This window comes from Leptodactylus fuscus, chromosome 2 (assembly GCF_031893055.1).
Source record: "Leptodactylus fuscus isolate aLepFus1 chromosome 2, aLepFus1.hap2, whole genome shotgun sequence".
Taxonomy (NCBI): Eukaryota; Metazoa; Chordata; class Amphibia; order Anura; family Leptodactylidae; genus Leptodactylus; species Leptodactylus fuscus.
The window spans coordinates 219233906-219254337 of record NC_134266.1 but is presented as its reverse complement, the minus strand read 5'-3'; the positions used below and the strand labels follow the sequence as shown (position 1 = coordinate 219254337).

At 43.8% G+C, this 20432-nt stretch overlaps 1 protein-coding gene and 1 long non-coding RNA gene across 4 annotated transcripts in view; one reads left to right on the top strand and one right to left on the bottom strand.

Moving 5' to 3' along the window:
* LOC142195709 (uncharacterized) overlaps positions 1-20432 on the bottom strand; it is a 293946-nt gene that overhangs the window by 96241 nt on the left and 177273 nt on the right. The window lies entirely within an intron of this gene.
* MYL6 (myosin light chain 6) lies at positions 9527-19493 on the top strand. Of its 3 annotated transcripts, none has more exons than XM_075265702.1 (7): positions 9527-9634; positions 9907-9934; positions 13331-13474; positions 13725-13898; positions 14930-15007; positions 16296-16334; positions 19005-19493. In XM_075265702.1, exons 1-6 carry the CDS (start codon positions 9632-9634, stop codon positions 16319-16321), a joined length of 453 nt encoding a protein of 150 aa, XP_075121803.1. In that variant the 5' UTR covers positions 9527-9631; the 3' UTR covers positions 16322-16334; positions 19005-19493. The 3 variants fall into 3 exon arrangements, with proteins under 3 accessions (XP_075121803.1, XP_075121804.1, XP_075121801.1); XM_075265703.1 differs by having other exon boundaries at positions 16296-16364; XM_075265700.1 differs by lacking the exon at positions 16296-16334.

Below are 20432 nucleotides of genomic sequence, written 5' to 3'. Positions count from 1 at the left end.
AGCACTTGTTGGCCCTTTTCCCTTCACTTTGCAGTCCAGCTCACCCCAAACCATCTCAATTGGGTTCAGGACTGGTGACTATGGAGACCAGGTCATCTGGCGTAGCACCCCATCACTCTCCTTCTTGGTCAAATAGCCCTTACACAGCCTGGAGGTGTGTTTGGGGTCATTGTCCTGTTGAAAAATAAATGATGGTCCAACTAAACGCAAACCGGATGGAATAGCAATTTTGAATAAGTCTCCAACAGTGTCACCAGCAAAGCACCCCCACATCATCACACCTCCTCCTCCATGCTTCACGGTAGGAACCAGGCATGTAAGAGTCCATCCGTTCACCTTTTCTGCGTCGCACAAAGACACAGTGGTTGGAACCAAAGATCTCAAATTTGGACTCATCAGACCAAAGCACAGATTTCCACAGGTCTAATGTCCATTCCTTGTGTTCTTTAGCCCAAACAAGTCTCTTCTGTTTGTTGCCTGTCCTTAGCAGTGGTTTTCTAGCAGCTATTTTACCATGAAGGCCTGCTGCACAAAGTCTCCTCTTAACAGTTGTTGTAGAGATGTGTCTACTGCTAGAACTCTGTGTGGCATTGACCTGGTCTCTAATCTGAGCTGCTGTTAACCTGCGATTTCTGAGGCTGGTGACTCGGATGAACTTATCCTCCGCAGCAGAGGTGACTCTTGGTCTTCCTTTCCTGGGGCGGTCCTCATGTGAGCCAGTTTCTTTGTAGCACTTGATGGTTTTTGCAACTGTACTTGGGGACACTTGCAAAGTTTTCCCAATTTTTCGGACTGACTGACCTTCATTTCTTAAAGTAATGATGGCCACTTGTTTTTCTTTACTTAGCTGCTTTTTTCTTGCCATAATACAAATTCTAACAGTCTATTCAGTAGGACTATCAGCTGTGTATCCACCTGACTTCTGCACAACACAACTGATGGTCCCAACCCCATTTATAAGGCAAGAAATCCCACTTATTAAACCTGACAGGGTACACCTGTGAAGTGAAAACCATTTCTGGTGACTACCTCCTGAAGCTCATCAAGAGAATGCCAAGAGTGTGCAAAGCAGGAATCAAAGCAAAAGGTGGCTACTTTGAAGAACCTAGAATATAAGACATATTTTCAGTTGCTTCACACTTTTTTGTTACGTATATAATTCCACATGTGTTAATTCATAGTTTTGATGCCTTCAGTGTGAATCTGCAATTTTCATAGTCATGAAAATACACAAAACACTTTTTGAATGAGAAGGTGTGTCCAAACTTTTGGTCTGTACTGTGTGTTTATATATAATAAATATATATATATATATATATATATATATACTCACCGGCCACTTTATTAGGTACACCTGTCCAACTGCTCGTTAACACTTAATTTCTAATCAGCCAATCACATGGCGGCAACTCAGTGCATTTAGGCATGTAGACATGGTCAAGACAATCTCCTGCAGTTCAAACCGAGCATCAGTATGGGGAAGAATGGTGATTTGAGTGCCTTTGAATGTGGCATGGTTGTTGGTGCCAGAAGGGCTGGTCTGAGTATTTCAGAAACTGCTGATCTACTGGGATTTTCACGCACAACCATCTCTAGGGTTTACAGACAATGGTCCAAAAAAGAAAAAACATCCAGTGAGCGGCAGTTCTGTGGGCGGAAATGTGTTGTTGATGCCAGAGGTCAGAGGAGAATGGCCAGACTGGTTCGAACTGATAGGCAACAGTGACTCAAATAGCCACCCGTTACAACCAAGGTAGCCAGAAGAGCATCTCTGAACGCACAGTACGTCGAACTTTGAGGCAGATGGGCTACAGCAGCAGAAGACCACACCGGGTGCCACTCCTTTCAGCTAAGAACAGGAAACTGAGGCTACAATTTGCACAAGCTCATCGAAATTGGACAATTGAAGATTGGAAAAACGTTGCCTGGTCTGATGAGTCTCGATTTCTGCTGCGACATTCGGATGGTAGGGTCAGAATTTGGCGTCAACAACATGAAAGCATGGATCCATCCTGCCTTGTATCAACGGTTCAGGCTGGTGGTGGTGGTGTCATGGTGTGGGGAATATTTTCTTGGCACTCTTTGGGCCCCTTGGTACCAATTGAGCATCGTTGCAACGCCAAAGCCTACCTGAGTATTGTTGCTGACCATGTCCATCCCTTTATGACCACAATGTACCCCAACATCTGATGGCTACTTTCAGCAGGATAATGCGCCATGTCATAAAGCTGGAATCATCTCAGACTGGTTTCTTGAACATGACAATGAGTTCACTGTACTCCAATGGCCTCCACAGTCACCAGATCTCAATCCAATAGAGCATCTTTGGGATGAAGTGGAACGGGAGATTCGCATCATGGATGTGCAGCCGACAAATCTGCGGCAACTGTGTGATGCCATCATGTCAATATGGACCAAAATCTCTGAGGAATGCTTCCAGCACCTTGTTGAATCTATGCCACCAAGAATTGAGGCAGTTCTGAAGGCAAAAGGGGGTCCAACCCGTTACTAGCATGGTGTACCTAATAAAGTGGCCGGTGAGTGTATATATTAGCAGGTACCCACGACTTTGTTGGCGGTGGCGCTGAACCGCTTATATGCACGCAATCGCTGCTCCAGTTTCATGTCCCCCTATCTCTGCTCCCAGTTTCATGTCCCCCCATGTCTTGTTCCAGTTTCATGTGCCGCCATCTCTGCCTCCAGTTTTGTGCCCCAGTGTCATGTTGTTGTCTGTCCTGCTCGTTATGTGCCCTCAGTTTCATAGGCCCCTTATATGATGTGTAACACGAATAGGTGTACTCACCTTCCCACGCTCCCTCGCCGCTCTCTCCCTCTACTGAGGCCGGCACCCGGAGTTTGCTATGACAGGCGGAAGCCTAGCGCTGGCTCCCCGTCCTGTCAGTGGTGCGCTTTGATTGCAGCCTATGGCAGGTAGACTGCAAGTGAAGCGCCGGTTTTATGCAATGCACTGCGTAATACCGGCACCTCTATTGCAGCCTACGCAGCCAAGGCTGCAATAGAAGCGGAAGACTGACAGGCCAGGGCTTCCGCCTGTCATATCAACCTGACGCCGGCCCCGGAGACGCATGACATTTGTTCAGGGGGTTGGGGACCCTATACCAAGTTCCCTGTATAGAACATTATATGGTACCATTAGGAAATATAATTTTTTGGAAGATGAAGAGGAAAAAGCTAGAATGGCGGAAAGGGGGTAATATTCATGCAAAGGTAGCTGATCATATGTAAACGGCATCACTTATTTGTTGTAGATATTATAGGAGTTAGTAAACGCCAGACGCTGTGCCCTGCAGAAGAAAGCTAGATCAGCAAAGACTATTGAGTTTCTGTTCCACAGACTATAGATTACATTGTGTGATAGTGAACTGCTCAGAATACAACACTTGTGTTGGTCTGGTCACGTATTTGCAGACTTCCTATCATCTTCAAAATGAACTAAAAGATTATACAGTGTAATTATAAAAGAAAGGTTCTCTCACTCTCCCCGAGACTGAAAAACAACCCAGTGTTCCTAATCATACCTTACATACCTAACTCCAGTATCTACACAATTGGGTATGTACAGTTAGGGCCAGAAATATTTGGACAGTGCCACAATTTTCGCGAGTTGGGCTCTGCATGCCACCACATTGGATTTGAAATGAAACCTCTACAACAGAATTCAAGTGCAGATTGTAACGTTTAATTTGAAGGGTTGAACAAAAATATCTGATAGAAAATGTAGGAATTGTACACATTTCTTTACAAACACTCCACATTTTAGGAGCTCAAAAGTAATTGGACAAATAAACATAACCCAAACAAAATATTTTTATTTTCAATATTTTGTTGCGAATCCTTTGGAGGCAATCACTGCCTTAAGTCTGGAACCCATGGACATCACCAAACGCTGGGTTTCCTCCTTCTTAATGCTTTGCCAGGCCTTTACAGCCGCAGCCTTCAGGTCTTGCTTGTTTGTGGGTCTTTCCGCCTTAAGTCTGGATTTGAGCAAGTGAAATGCATGCTCAATTGGGTTAAGATCTGGTGATTGACTTGGCCATTGCAGAATGTTCCACTTTTTTGCACTCATGAACTCCTGGGTAGCTTTGGCTGTATGCTTGGGGTCATTGTCCATCTGTACTATGAAGCGCCGTCCGATCAACTTGGCAGCATTTGGCTGAATCTGGGCTGAAAGTATATCCCGGTACACTTCAGAATTCATCCGGCTACTCTTGTCTGCTGTTATGTCATCAATAAACACAAGTGACCCAGTGCCATTGAAAGCCATGCATGCCCATGCCATCACGTTGCCTCCACCATGTTTTACAGAGGATGTGGTGTGCCTTGGATCATGTGCCGTTCCCTTTCTTCTCCAAACTTTTTTCTTCCCATCATTCTGGTACAGGTTGATCTTTGTCTCATCTGTCCATAGAATACTTTTCCAGAACTGAGCTGGCTTCTTGAGGTGTTTTTCAGCAAATTTAACTCTGGCCTGTCTATTTTTGGAATTGATGAATGGTTTGCATCTAGATGTGAACCCTTTGTATTTACTTTCATGGAGTCTTCTATTTACTGTTGACTTAGAGACAGATACACCTACTTCACTGAGAGTGTTCTGGACTTCACTTGATGTTGTGAACGGGTTCTTCTTGACCAAAGAAAGTATGCGGCGATCATCCACCACTGTTGTCATCCGTGGACGCCCAGGCCTTTTTGAGTTCCCAAGCTCACCAGTCAATTCCTTTTTTCTTAGAATGTACCCGACTGTTGATTTTGCTACTCCAAGCATGTCTGCTATCTCTCTGATGGATTTTTTCTTTTTTTTCAGCCTCAGGATGTTCTGCTTCACCTCAATTGAGAGTTCCTTTGACCGCATGTTGTCTGGTCACAGCAACAGCTTCCAAATGCAAAACCACACACCTGGAATCAACCCCAGACCTTTTAACTACTTTATTGATTACAGGTTTACGAGGAAGACGCCTTCAGAGTTAATTGCAGCCATTAGAGTCCATTGTCCAATTACTTTTGGTCCCTTGAAAAAGAGGAGGCTATGCATTACAGAGCTATGATTCCTAAACCCTTTCTCCGATTTGGATGTGGAAACTCTCATATTGCAGCTGGGAGTGTGCACTTTCAGCCCATATTATATATATAATTGTATTTCTCAACATGTTTTAGTAAACAGCTAAAATAACAAAACTTGTGTCACTGTCCAAATATTTCTGGCCCTAACTGTATTTCTTACCCCAAAGCTGTAGTCATATCTTTGTCATCTGCTGACCCTAAAACCAATAGAGTTGCTTGGTTTCCCTTCAACTGGGACAATAGTTCATCACCACACTAGACCTTTTCCTAAGCACCATGGCCAAAACAGAGTGACTTGTCTTCATGTCCTCCACTTTATCCAGCAGGTAACACCAATAGCATCAGTTACATCAGGCCATCCTCACTGACATTAGTCCTGTCACCGAAAGATTACTTTTTTTTAATGTTCATTATTAGAGATGAGCGAACAGTAAAATATTCGATATTCGTTTTGAATTTCCCCTCAATATTTGACTATTCGAATAAATATCGGACCCCATTATAGTCTATGGGGAAAAAATGCTTGTTTCAGGGGATCTCACTCTTCAACTCAGAAGAGTCCCCAAGTCCACTATGACACCCCAGGAAATGATGCCAACACCCTGGAATGCAACTGGGACAGCAGGGGAAGCATGTCTGGGGGCATCTAACATGCCCAAGTCACTGTATTACGTCAGGATCCCTGTCAGCTTGCGATATACAGGAGCTGACTTTTTCCCATAGGAATGCATTGACCAGCGTTGATTGGCCGAATGCCATACCGAGTACATCATTCGGCCAATCAACGCTGGTTCTGCAGGAGGCTCGTCTGTGAGGAGGCAGAGTCTAAGATCGGACCAGAATGGAGACTGCTGTGGACCGATCTTAGACTCCGCCTCCTCCAGCAGAACCAGCGTTGATTGGCCGAATGCTGTACTCTGTATGACATTCGGCCAATCAATGCTGGTCAATGCATTTCTATGCTGAGATGTAGCAGAGCTGGCCATGCGCTCAGCTTGGCTACACCAGAGATGCAGCCGAGCTGGGCGTACGTCCAGCACTGCTACACCGGAGATGAAGCAGAGCTGGCTGTTCACTCAGCTTGGTTACACCGTAGATCGAGCTCAGCGCACAGCCAGCTCTGCTACACCGGAGATGAAACAGAGCTGGCCGCGCGCTGAGCTCTGCTACACCAGAGATGTAGCAGAGCTGAGTGTGCAGCAGGGTTCAGCACACACTCAGCCCTGCTACATCTCTGATGCAGTGTGTGCTGAACCCTGCTGCACACTCAGCTCTGTACATCTCCGGTGTAGCAGAGCTCAGCACACGGCCAGCTCTGCTTCATCTCCGGTGTAGCAGAGCTGGCCATGCGCTGAGCTTGATCTCCGGTGTAGCTGAGTTGAGTGCACGGTCGGCTCTGCTTCATCTCCGGTGTAGTAGAGCTGGCCGTGCGCTGAGCTCGGCTGCATCTCTGGAGTAGCAGTGCTTGTCCTATAGAAGTCAAAAGAGTCTGTTCTAGATCATTGTGTCTATGGCCCATGGTGCATCTTTAGGAGACATGAAGCCCCAAATTATTTTAAGCTTAGTGTTGTTGTGTAAGTACTGCGGTGGCATCTGCCACAGGGCCTGGGATCTTAGTATTTAAATATATATACAGTATATCCCCCAGTAGGTAATGGGCCCTATTTACTTACCAGTCCCAGTTCCTGCTCACAGGCCACCTCCACTTTCCCTTCTGCCCTTCAGGGGGACCCATGTCCCTCATATCACATTGCTGGGGCCCTCCGAAGGGAAAAAGAGAAAGCGGAGGTGGCTGTGAGCTCACTTGCCTTTGTCAGTAGGAGGTGAGCTGCAGTAACAAAGCCTAGATGGTTCTTTCTGCTTTTGGCCCTGTATAAAATATAGGATGGGCACCAGAGGCGGGCCTGTATAGCTGATCGCTCTGGGGGCTGGCAGTCAACTCCCAACATTCAGCTATTTATGCTCTGTCTTGAGGATCGGCCACAAAACATTTAAGTCTGAACAGCCCCTTTAATTGCTATCATCTTTTTTTTGGGGTGCAAGAGAAGCAAGAAGCCAAAGATGTCTATGTGGCAATTTTTTCAAATGTCTACAGTTATAGAAGATGTCACCAGTTAGTGCCTGGGTTTACATGACTGCCTCTTATTTGACATGTGAAAGGTAACTCATTCATGTGCCAGCAGTCACTGCCTCAGGTGAGTCCTGTGGTGGGCGGGGCTTCCTCTCAGGTAAAGCTCCACCCACACACACACACACACAGGACTTCTCCTCAGAATTATTTCAGGCAGTGATGAGAAGATGCATGCAGGGAATCTCTGTCACATTCTGTGCAGAAATCCCCACAGAAAGTAAATCAGGCCTTTTCATCAGAAACAGAAGAAATTATTAGACAAGACATGCAAGGAAAGGGCTGTGTGATATGTCAGTCCCTCTCAGGCTTACAAGATCAGCAGAGGGGAACAAGAAGTTGTGTCAATTCTATGGAGACCTTAAATTAATTTCCTTACAGTTTTTGGTGGGAAGTAAAGGGGGGGGGGGGGGGGGGTATAGGCTCTTCATATTCTTTCTCATGAATGAAAGACATTACTGACAGAAAAGAAGAAGAGAAGAAGCCTGGGAAGGGCTTCACCATATGGAAGTCCCTCAAGCTCAGACTGTGAGGAGAGAGGACCAGTATGACATGACTGACCACTGCCATAAGGGTCATTGTTCACACACTAAGGGCTAGTTCACTAGTGAATGCGTATTTTGGTCCTGATTTTGATGCGGGAAACACGTCAGAATCAGGACCAAAATGTGCCTGCCGCGGCTAGCCACGACGTCCGACAGTCGCAGCTTCTCACTCCGAAGTAGACCCAAATGAATGGGCCTAGTCCGGAGGGATTTTGTTGACGATTTCCCCTGTGGCGTACGCCTCAAGAAAGGGCAGCTCGCTAGCGGTCTACATAGACCTCTATTGTGAGGGGGTGGATTTTGAGGTGGATTTCACACCAAAATCAGCTCTCTCTTGCCCCACGTGAACAAGCCCTAAGACCTCAAACAACCCTCAAGAAGGGTTACCATTATAGGGCCCATTGTGGCTCTGGACATTTCCCTTTTCCTGAGGTAATTTATTGTAATCTCTTGTTTTCTCCAAACTAGATTGGAAATAATACAGGCTCCTGGATCCCACAAATCATCTGATAGACTACAATAGATGTTTACCTGACTGGATTGGGCATAGCCAGTTATGTGCCCTCTCTTACCCCATTTCTCATAGAGGTGGGCAAATTACACATCTCTTATAGGGTCATCTATTTGTCCTAGTAAACATTAGATCTAGGACAATGTCTGCTCCTTTGTCTTGCTGGATGTTTTATTACCACGTTGTCACTGTCTGACATTGCGCCTTTTTGATGTCTTTTTCTGTGCTCCGGTTCTTTTATTAAACTACATGTGCTTTTTTTCACACTGTTATGCTGCTCTCACAACTTTGCTTGTCTCACTGCTTTTTGGCGAGAAAAGGGGACATAGCTTAAATGGAGATCCTTTTCACTCTGTATTTATTACTTGGGCAAAATAGGCGTAAATGCAATCCGGTTCATGAGCAGTGGCAGACACACAGACAAGTGTGTCGTGTATGATGTGGTGATCAAATGGTTGAAGGGACTTGTGTGCCGTATCTCTTATGGCCAGTTAACCCTGCCATATCATATCACATACCCTTTGCCATTTTTGCCACGTTAACCATTTTGGATTGGTCTTGCCATGAGGAAGGGGCTACGGCCTTCAAACGCGTAGGCACCCAGTTTGTCGTCTATACGTCTGTCTCATCATGGTGTAAGTGCTATGTGTTTTTTCACTGGTTTCATGCGGTGTTGCGGATTGTCAGAGCGGTGGGGGTCGGCAAACATGGCTGCTCCGGAACGTTAAAGAGGTAGCCTCCTGGAGTATTGTTAAGGTGAGGGTGAAAGTGGTAAAGTATATGTAAATATGATTGTGTGGGGTTAGGGGCGAGACTGTAGAGGGTAATAGGAATTTTGTGGCTTGCTATGGTCCAAAGTGTGTGACATTGAAGAGATGGTGGTGTGAGTTTGGGTTTTGTGGAGGTCCTGGGAAAAACGTATGTGTGCTATTGTGACAAAAAGTAGCCTATTGCGCAATCCTGTGTAGTAACTATGTTTGTGGAAAATTTCAGCCAAATCGGTGGAGCGGGTTTTGCGTGATTGAGGAACAAACACACAAACATCCAAACTTTCACATTTATAATATTAATAGGATTAGCAGCTATCTACAATGATATACATTTAAAAAAAAACGCCACTGTAAATGCTGTGTGTGAACAACTAAACATTGCAGAATGCTTTTGCATCAAGCAGTCCGCAATACAGACTAGTGGCAGCAGATGGCGCTAGTGACAAGGAGTATGCCGGGAGCGGGGCCGCCGTCACAGCCTTGTGTAGTGTCTCAGGCTGGGCGTGGTCAGACCGGGCCGGTGACGTAGTCAGCAATAGAAAGCGCTTCCCCGGCCCACGACATTCACATTCCGGAAGAGGGACGAGCAGGCAACATGGTGAGTGGGGTGTCTGTGAGGTGTCATCCCCAGCCTTGTAATGAAGTAGTGCTCATGTCCTGCACACTGCAGCCGCCGGGTCCTGGGTATAGCGCCCCGCTGGGTTAATGGCGGGTGTCCTATAGGGGAGTGCAGTATGGAGCAGACTCACCTTTGCTCTGGGCTCAGTATACATATGACGTAATCTTTAGGCCCTGGCTGCACAGGTTATGGGTGTGGATGGGTTTTGATATTGCATTGGTGACAACTTTTCCTTCTCTTGTATCCCATAGTGTGACTTCCCAGAAGATCAGATCGCCGGTAAGTGAACGATCTCGTCGGTTGCTCCTAATAACTGGTGGTTTAGGGATCATTGCTGCTGTGTTTTTCCTGACTTCTTCCAGTCGTCTTCCATTTCCAGCACCCCCTTCACTTCTCATTCCTGTCTGTCTCTCCTTTCTTCTGGTGTCCAGATTGAATTTCCCCCCCATCTGATAGGTGGTAAGTGACTTGTGTGTTGTGAAGGATTACTACCCCACCCACCCATCCCTCCTCCCCATAGCAGATCCTACTAATACCTGTATTATGTATGTAATGTCTAATGTATGGAGCTGTTGGACAATCCGAAAGGGAGAGTACCCTGGATCATTAGATCTTCTCATCTGTAGGGGTTGTCCTGAACCTGGCCGTACATGTTAGGTCATTCTTTGGGTCTGACAGCAGGTCTGCAGACCTGAGGATTGGGCAGTTGAATTTCAACATGCCCTGTCCTTCTGTCCTCTGGTAGATAAGCCATGGGCCACAGTATCTGGTTGTGGCTTCCTCTCTCTATTCAGAATCCAAGTACTTTGATTGACAGCAGAATGAGTGACACCTGCCCTGTGTGTATGGCCGGCTGTTCTCTAGTTCCCTCCAGTACTTACAGTTTTAGCAGAAATTTCCCTATTTGCTTGTAATTCCAATAGTGTACAAGTCTATCATTTGTACGTATTAAAGTGATACTCCGTGACAAGTTATTCCCTATTTACTAGATTGGGGGTAACTGCTAGATTGGTGGGTAGTAGGACCTGTGGGAACACTACTGATCATAACAATGGAGGCCCCAAGAGCAGTGGCTCAGCATACACGTTACCCAAAGGAAATGGCCAAGGGATACTCTTATGTCTTTAAGGGGTCATATGAAAGTGCTTGTACATATAATTTTTCTTCCCATAAGTATGTTATAATTAACCACAGTTTATTGTGTATCGCAACACCGTTGTAAAGAGTTTCCCAGATTAGAAAAACATGTCTTGTTCTTTATAAAAACAGTTCCACATCTGTCCCTGACTGTCTATTGCTGGTGACGTGAATGGTGATGAGATGTGGTATTAGATACAGTTGATGGGCAGATCTTCTGGACAATTCCTTTAATAACTTTCCCTTCACTAAAGTGCATGCCGTTGTGTGACTGTACAGCTGTAATATGCCTGTTGCATTCAGTTCTGCAGTGTAATCTCATACAATACATCAGTTTGTTACACCACAGCCTGAAACATGAAACTTGTGCGCTACTCTTTTTACTTGGTATTGTGTATCCACTGCTTAAGCTCCTGGACTGTAGTCTGTATGTAGTCCTAGTCCAAGGCAGCAAGTCTAATATTAAATAGATCTTGTGGACTTGTTGTAATACTATACATTACTAATACAGGACTTTATTCACTAGGTTAAGTTTGATGTGATGTATCAAGGATAAGGAATAAAAGCATCTGTCATGTGATACACAGGGGGGTATATAAGAGTGATTCTGTGGTATGTATATGGTCGGCGGCAGCCTTATAAGGTGGTGACTGCCTGCGCCTGTTGTGAGGATGTTATGTTATACATGCAGTTCTTTGCCTTGTTCTTTTTGACACAACCCTACTCCCCCTCCCTTCCTCTTTATGAAGATGGCTGCCAAGCTGCTTTGTGGATGCCTTATATGGTAACAAAGCCTCATTCTGAGCTGTTAGTACAGAGCTGGGGAGGAGTCAATGATGGGAGTCAGGACCGCGCATTCCTCTCTGGGAAAGGCCTCCAGCTACCGGCTCCCATCCTGTCTGCTGATTCCATAATGTTACATTAGGATCTGCACTCAGGGGTAGTGTAACACTTTACATGGGCCCTGATAGACGTAGCAGCGTTCTCTGGTTTGCATTACCATGGGAGGTAGTTATGTGGGATGGTTTCAGCTTCACTCCCTGGAATGCAGCAGGAGGGGTGGATACAGGGAGTGCCACAGGAAGGAAGTAGCAAGCTGTCTGCTACCTTGTCTGACTACAGCTCTCTGCCTGGAACAGCCTGTGCTGGGTAAAGGAGAAAAGCTTACAGATCACAGGAACTGAAATGGTAGATAGTCCTAGGATATCCCTGCTCATGGTGGACACTATTTGATAATGTTCATATTAGTCTCTGTCCTCAAAAGCCTTATAATGTAATTGCCTTATTGAAAGGGAACCTATTGGATACTTTCTGCTGCCCTATGAGCAGTGTATTCTAGAAGGAGAGAAGCTGAGCTCTGTAACATAGGTTTATGGGATTTGGAGCTGAGTAAATCCTGACCAGACTCTCAGGAGTTCTATTAAGTCCTTCTTACCCTGCCTACACACAATGATTGACAGCCTGTTCTGTACATATTGGATGTATCAAAGCAGTCAGCCTCTGTGTTTAGGTAAGGCTAGCAGGAGTCTGTCTCCTAGGAGTCTTGTCGGGATGTCCTCTGCTTTTACTCAGAAATACTGTTCCATTTCGCATAAGCTTGTATGTCATGGAGATCAGCTTCTCTCCATCATCCTACTCTTAGGTAGCAAAAGTCACCTGAGAGGTTCATTTGAAGACACATACACTAGTATCTATCTGTCTACTTAACAGAGAAACTCTATATAGGTAATACCCTTGGTCAGTCCAAGATACCAGTGCAGTATGGGAACTACTGGATGATGATGATGATAACTTTCTTATTAATACATCTTATTTATATAGCGCCAACATATTCCACAGCACTTCACAATTTGTAGGGTTCAAGTACAGACAAAAAGATACATTACAGAGTAATAGTTCAACCTGAGGTAGAGGGGGTGACACGAGGTAGCAAGGGCGTCATAGGAGGTAGCATTGCGTATATAGTGGTATAGACACTTTTGTGATAGAGGTTATTTTCATTACACACAAATAAAGCTGTACCAGCCGTGTCCTTTAATGTACAGATGGTGCCTGGACATATAAGGTTACTATCCCATAATGTTCTGAGACGATTATATTTTTACACTGCTGCATGGCCTGTATTGGCTACTTATTGATAGATTTACAAATAATATACAGTGCTTAAAGTTTGACTACTGCCCCATTGTGGTGGTATTTTTTGTGTGCCCCCCCCCCCCCCCCCTCTCAAAATCTTACACTATGGTTAGGAATTCTTTTGTCACCTGCAGGTAGGAGAATGCTTAGTCCACATGAGACATTAGGGAGGTTTACCAATATGAGTTTAACTAGAATTGTTGTCCATTGCATCCAGTGATATACCATCTTATATTATTATTCTGTCATTGTCACTGGGGGTTGCATTGTTGTTGATGTTGAAGGATGCCATTCCCGGGAGGATATTTTGTACTGAATAAATAGAATAGCGGTGGATCTATATATGGAAGTATTAATGGGATATGATATAATTGCTCCATTTTCTCTGCTTCTTCATACCAGATTTCAGAGAGGCTTTTGCTCTCTTTGACCGTACTGGAGATGGCAAAATCCTTTACAACCAGTGTGGAGATGTCATGCGGGCTTTGGGACAAAACCCCACCAATGCTGAGGTTCTCAAAGTATTGGGAAACCCTAAGGCTGACGGTGAGTGATCTGTCTAAGGAAATAATATTGTAGTAGTCAGTTGCATACATGAAGCTGAATGTTCAGTCTGACCCTACTAGGTACTAAGCCACTCAACCTTAAAAATGTTTAGGTTCTCATGACGAATTGGAGATCCATTTGTAGCTTGTGAATATAATTTTGTGTGCTAGAATACTGCATTTGCATATATGAGCTTCTCAAGACTACTAATAATGGTTCTTTTCGTCCTCAAATTCTTCTGATCTTTCAGAGCTGAACAGCAAGACCCTTGGCTTTGATCAGTTCCTGCCTATGATGCAAACCATTGCAAAGAACAAGGACCAGGGTGGACAAGAAGACTATGTTGAGGGGCTGAGAGTATTTGATAAGGAAGGCAATGGCACAGTCATGGGGTCAGAGCTTCGTCATGTTCTTTGCACGCTAGGTAATTAGAACTTTATAAGTTGGTCATCTCTTGTATATAATGTGCTGTTCTGCTGCTGCTCTAGTACAGGGGTCGGCAACCCTTAGCGTGCATGCCAAGAGTGGCCCGCAAAGCTTATTTCCCTGGCACAGGATGCCAGAGTCCTTGCCCAGCTGTTTCGATCAGAACAAAAAACAGCTGAAATAAAACTATTATATTCTGGGCTCTGAAGAGTCCCCCTCAACATTATAATAAGCGGAGCCCCAGAGGAGGTGATAAAAACTTTAAAAAAAAAAAAAAAAGTTACTCGCCTTCTCTGTGCTCTGGAGTGGCTCTTTGGCACTTCTTCCTGAAGTCAGCGACCACTGATAGGGCCTCGGGTTATGTCTGGCTTCATTATGGATAATGATACTGATGTGACCCCTGAACCCAATCAGCGGTCGTTGACTTCAGGCAGAAGCACCGACGAGAACACAGAGCCGTCATATGTTTGTCACCCCTCTTGGCCCCCTCGCTTATTATACTCCTAGGTCTAAAGAGACCCTACAGTATAATAATAGCTAGTGAGTGGTGAAAATTAGAATATTTTAAAAGTTGGGACATAATACCGTGTGAAAGGGACATTATTTTGCATAACTGTGTTTTTGCGCAAAAAAATGCAGGGGTTTTTTTTTTTTCTTTGTGCAAAAAACTCACTGTGAATGCACTTTACATAAAAGTTCCAGGATATGGCAGTGAACATGTGTGTCCTATAGTATCTGGCGGCAGTACTTCTGTGTTATGGTTTGGGGCATATGACCTTAGTATAGGAATCGTTAGCCTTAAGTATCTACCAGCTTTTTTTTTTTTTTTTTTCTAAAGAAAATCTGCACGCCAAACAAAATGGGTAGCCTACCTCTGCTCCAGTAGATGTGGGAAGTAGAAATCAAATCTACCATTGGCCTTATGCCTCAGCCTAGTTGTTTTTTTTTTTTTTTTTTTTTTGTTTTTGTTTTGGGGTTTTTTTTATACATGGAAGTGTTTGACTTGAATTTCTACTTCTAATTTTTCAGGAGAAAAGTTAACTGAAGACGAAGTGGAGCTGCTAGTGCAGGGCCATGAAGATGCCAATGGTTGCATTAATTATGAAGGTAACGTGTACTTGATCTGCTAGATCATAGAAACCTTCCAGATGAGTACTAACAAAGATCAGCACAAAGTGAAATGTTTTGTAATGCTTCTTATTGATTTAAAGGAGCTTTGTAACCACATATGTTATGTTACCTGCATGATCTAAGGGTCTTGAGAACAGGGACCTCACTAACCGAAAGAACAGGAAAGCCTGGAAGATGCCGAGTATAGATGTTTCTGTTGTTGTTAGTGGTGGGAATATCTATGGTCAGAGTCTTACTAGTAAGTTGTTTCTGGAATATCCAATATATATTCCATTGCTTTGGTGGAAAAACTTTCAGTTTATCATTTGTAATGTAGAATAGTCCAGTGGGTAGATTGGGGAGTCTTGGTATTTGCTGACAACTTTAAAAATAAACAAAAACCACACTGTAGAGTAATGAAATAACCATTGCTTGTCAGTCAAATGTTCAGCTGTGCCAGTCCCTTCAGCAGTGACCTCATGAGGGTCATTCACAGACTTCACACCCCCTTGTCTATTCTAGTCACAGGTCATCCACTAACTGCACTGAATGTTTAGTAGTAATGGTGGAGACTAGAGAGAAAACGTAAACTTTTTATGGAAATGTAGATCAATCGGAAAGTACATTTTCCTTCACTTAACTGTGATGCAGACAGAGGCTGGTCATGTCAGTCATGGCTTAGGGGAGACATTGGGCACTGATGTCAGATGAGAGATGGAGCATTTGCAGCTGTCTGTAGGCAAATCTGACACCCAGTGCTCTTGAGATTCATCCATAAAAAGCAGGTTATGTCCGTGATGCTTCAGTGGTATCTGCCCACAAAACTGTTTCTAGTCCTATTAAAAGGCCCCTAATTTTTATTTTTATTTATCTGTTACTGCCAGATTTCCTTTAATGGATAACTAATGGTTATTTCATACAGTTTCTTGCTCGTAGTCCACTAGTCTATCCAATGTTTGAAAGGATAACTCTAGAAAAGTAGTAAGAACGTCAGAGCCTTTATTTATTTTGGGTTCCGCATTTGTATAGAGGACATCCGAGTTTCTGCCATCTCGGCAGCCAGCCATCATCTCTTAAGAGGTGCATGACAAAGGAAGAAACTCGACAAGTCCTGTGTGTAAGAAAAGCGCATTATGAATGTTTGTCATTCTATGGCTGCTTTGAGACAGGAACTACTTTTTCTCCCCTCTTTGTCATTTACTGGGGTTATTCTGAGATGTCCTTTGGTAATTTTGGGTCTGGGTACCATGTCTCTGGTGTGTCTGATGAATCTTCCTTCCTACAGAATTTGTCAGGGTTATCCTGCAGTGACTTCACCCCCTGGGTACGCTGGTTCCATCATCCGGTTCAGTTTGTGATTATTTTTTGACTCTTCCTCCCCTTTTCTAAGCCTCTTGAATCTTCTGGATGCCTTGGCTTGTCTCTGCATGCTTTCTGCTGTGCCAGAGCTGCATATTACTAGTTAGCTACTCTAGAGAAATGACGTTCTCCAAGCGGCACTCTGCCAAACAATACTCCTTTGCAGAAAGCTGTATGTGCTGCAGTGACTGAGTGTGAACTGATGTGTGAGCAGTGGATGAAAAGCCGGCTCCAGCTTCTTGCCATAAGCCATAAAACACAAATCTAGAAGTCCCTGCTTTACCAATGGACAGTAGAGTGGAAGCTTGTACATTGATGACCTGGAGAATATACCGTCTGCTTTTATGGCCATGTGTAGGATTGTGAGCCAAATAAACTGCTAAGGATGTGTTCACACTTTTAAAATCCTCATGGCTGCATTTCATTTTGATGTTCTGTGTTTTTATGGTGTAGTCCCTCATGTAAAAAGGCAAAATCTTGCTTCAAGAGGGTTGTGGGATTTTTTTTTTATTTATTTTTTCTCCCCACCCTTCTTCATTTAAGGGTTGTTCAGACTTATGTCTTCTCAGCAGCCCAGGGCCTATTTAGGTCTATGGGAGCAGTGAAGGTGCCGGTCACTATACAGAGGGTGGAGCTTTCTGCTTCTGCCCCCATATTGTTAACAGTATAAGCGCCAGAAGCCACTCCATACAGTTGACTGGGCCTGGTGTCAGACCCCGATATATCATAAAATTGTGGCTTATCCTAAGATTAGGTCATGAAAAAATAAATAAAAAGTGGTGGTGGGAGGTGTCTTTTATTTTGAGCGTGGTTTTTTTTTTTTTTTTCCTTTTCTTGTTTAAGTATTACAAATCCACATAAAAATGAGATCAGACATTCTGAAATTTCCAGCCCGATGTGCAAATAAGATTTTAAATCTCTATCATATGAGAAGTCCCAAGTTCTCTTGTCGTGTTCAGACAGGCATTGGTCCAGTATAAGTGTGAGATTAGATTTGTGTGTGAAACGCGTTGGTTTTTTCTCTCCTGCAGTTCTTAAACTCTTTGCTTCATCGCTGATGGCAATCTGCTGATTGCTTCCAACTTTTCTGTAGATTCTAGAAATATTTCCGCCTATGCCATTCAATATATGCTTAGTATGCAGTAGATGACTTGTCTTAATGATTAGTAAAGCTTAATAGATGATCTGGGAGAGAGGGGCTCCTGTAGTTCTCCGGATGGGCAAAACATTATTCTATTTCAGTATATATTTTCCTGATCTTCTTCATATTCTGTGGACAACATATTATTAAAAACCTTTAATTGTGGTCTGTCACCGCTCCTGACATGTCTATTTTAGTAAGTACTTGCTGTCTGCGTGAAACTGTTCAGTATCATCTTCTCTTGGAACTCTGCATTGTCAGTTTCAAAAATGTTCTAGGAATCCTAATAGAGAAACCGCACAACAGAGTTCTGATGAAAGATGATCCAGAATTGTCTGCAGTAAATGGTATATGTCATGAAATGTCAGGAGAGACGATCAGCCCTCTATAATTTGTAGGATAGCTTGAGGGGCTAGTCTGTCCACTTTTCACCCAGTATAGGGTGTGGGTGTGGGTATGGTGGTATTCGGGGTATCTATTCATAAGCCAATCAGTATATTGCACAATGTTTCAAAAGGACCTTTCAAGTTCTAAGACATATGCAGTTTTATATATCGCTAGAAAGCTGAATTCAGCACACAGTCGGCTTTCCTGTTATGTGCACTCGGGCAGGAGAAATTGCTGCCGTTACCAATCTCTGCCCACCTTCAGAAGGGCATTCCTGACAGTCTAGCTGGGCTGTGAGGAATGCCCCCTGACAGTACTCGCCTATAGCTCTGTACTGTCAGAGGGGGTGTCCATTACCACCCAGCAATGACGCTGAGCGGTGAAAACACCCCCCCAGTACTACTCTATGGACAAGTACTATTAGGAGAGGCGTTACTTACTGCCCAGCTATACTGTCAGGAATTCTCTTTTGACAGTGGGCAGAGATTGGTAATGGCACAGATATCTCCAGCCCCGAGGGTACAGAAGAGGAAAGTCTACAGTGTGCTGAATTCGGCGCACTTTGTTTTCTAGCGGTATATAAAACCGCATGTTCCTGAGGACATGAAAGGTCTTCTTTAAGTGTATTAGGAAACTAATTGTGGCCAGAATCAGAAGTGTTCGGTGCACAATACAGCAATAACATAATGCACAAAAGTATTTTAAGATCCTGAAGGTGTCCAGTTTTTATGTATTTGTAATAAGACACTTGCCACTTCGTATCATTCGTGTCAAGTATCTAGGATTCCAGATTATGTAGGTAACAAGTGGACGTAATATCTGTATAGTTTGGTTTGGAAGCTCAATGTCTCAGTAGCCCCATCTGCTAATATAGGAGCTCTTGTCACCTCTATATGGGAATGTGTGCTCTCTTGACTTGCTGGTATTACAGGCCTCTCTGTAGTTTATGCTTTATTTCATATGAAACAACTCTTTGAAGCAATGCTTTGTAACCTTGGGCATTACAAGGCTTCAAAAGTTGTTCATATTTCCTTTGCTAAACCGCTGGGTCACGTTCCTTGCGCAGCTCAGGCTTCTTAATAATTTAGCATTTTGCTTCTTTTGCAGAGCTTGTCCGGATGGTAATGAGCGGTTGAATCTTCTGAACCAGCCAGACCAGAGGGGCATCTTCATGTAATAATGTTTCTATCTGTTATAATATATTATACTTGGAGGGACAGGTGGGCTGTATTAGCGACGCGCCCATAAAACGTTCCTGCTTTTTGTCCTACTCGTCCCTCTCCGAAGTGGCAGTGTGATCAGATCTCATGAAGGACCTGGTTCCCATAGTGAAAGGTTTTGACTGCAAGTTTGCCCCCCTTCCAGAGTGAACAGCAAAAAGAGTCTGGAATCTCTTCTACCACTCATAGTAAATTATTCTATTTTCCCGCTCACCAAATAAAAAGAATTTCATGTTTTGTTTTTTCAAAAAAATATGTTCATGATTCTTCTTTGTGCTAACAGATAAAGCTATGGAAATAATGGACAGGTATAATGTGGTAAAAACTGCATTGGTTACAATGAGGTCTGCTCAAAATAAATGCTGTCTATCCAGAATAGTGTTGTGTGATTTATAGGTTAGTTACATTGCTTCCAACCCAGATGTGAACAAAGGATAAAGGTTGCACACTTATTTATATGTAATAAGTTTATTAAGGATTTTTATAAAAAAAAAAAAAAAGGGGGTGGGGGGGTGGAAGAACAAACCAAGAGAAACACGATATGACTAAAACAGGATACGAGGCAGGCAGGCCTCGCTGAGGAACAAAACCCCTCCAGCAGCTGAAGACATAATAAACTGATAATGGTGCGAGGGCCTAGAAGTGCGAGATCAAATAACAGGTAAATACAGATGAGCATAGGAACAAACAAGCAAGAAAATATACAGGAGAGACAAAGACCAGGGAAACATGTAATGGGGAAGAGGAAGGAAAGGGAGAATAACAGGGAGAGGGTAAAAATGACCCGCAACCTTTGAGGGGTGGGGAGGGAAGAGCAGAAGGTTCCTTAGATCAGGAGGAAAACTGATGATTCCTGAAACGCCACCCAGGGCCTTAATAGCCATTTAGGTAAGCAGTGCACACTATGGATACATTAAGTGGTCTAACCCATACAACAACTTGTTCAGGAATAGAAAACTGAGTTATTAAAGCTATATCACTCGACTGGGTCACATCCAGCATTAAGGGTGGCGCATGGGTCAGTATGTGAACTTTTTTTTTTCCAGCACATCCCCCTTACCCCTCAATACTGCTTCCTAGTGCAACATATGATCCTGAGCTACTTAAAGTTTCATTGCAAATAAATTAGTACACTAGGAAAGGGGTACTTTATTTTTTTTACCAGTTTCCTAGCTGACCACCTCTGTGCATGCTCCTGTCTCTTTAAAGACTGTTGTGCTCATCTGCACGCTCTTTATACACTACAATGATCAAATCAATTACTGAGAACAATCTTTTCTAGGAACACGTATTCCCAATAATCTGTATAGCCTTG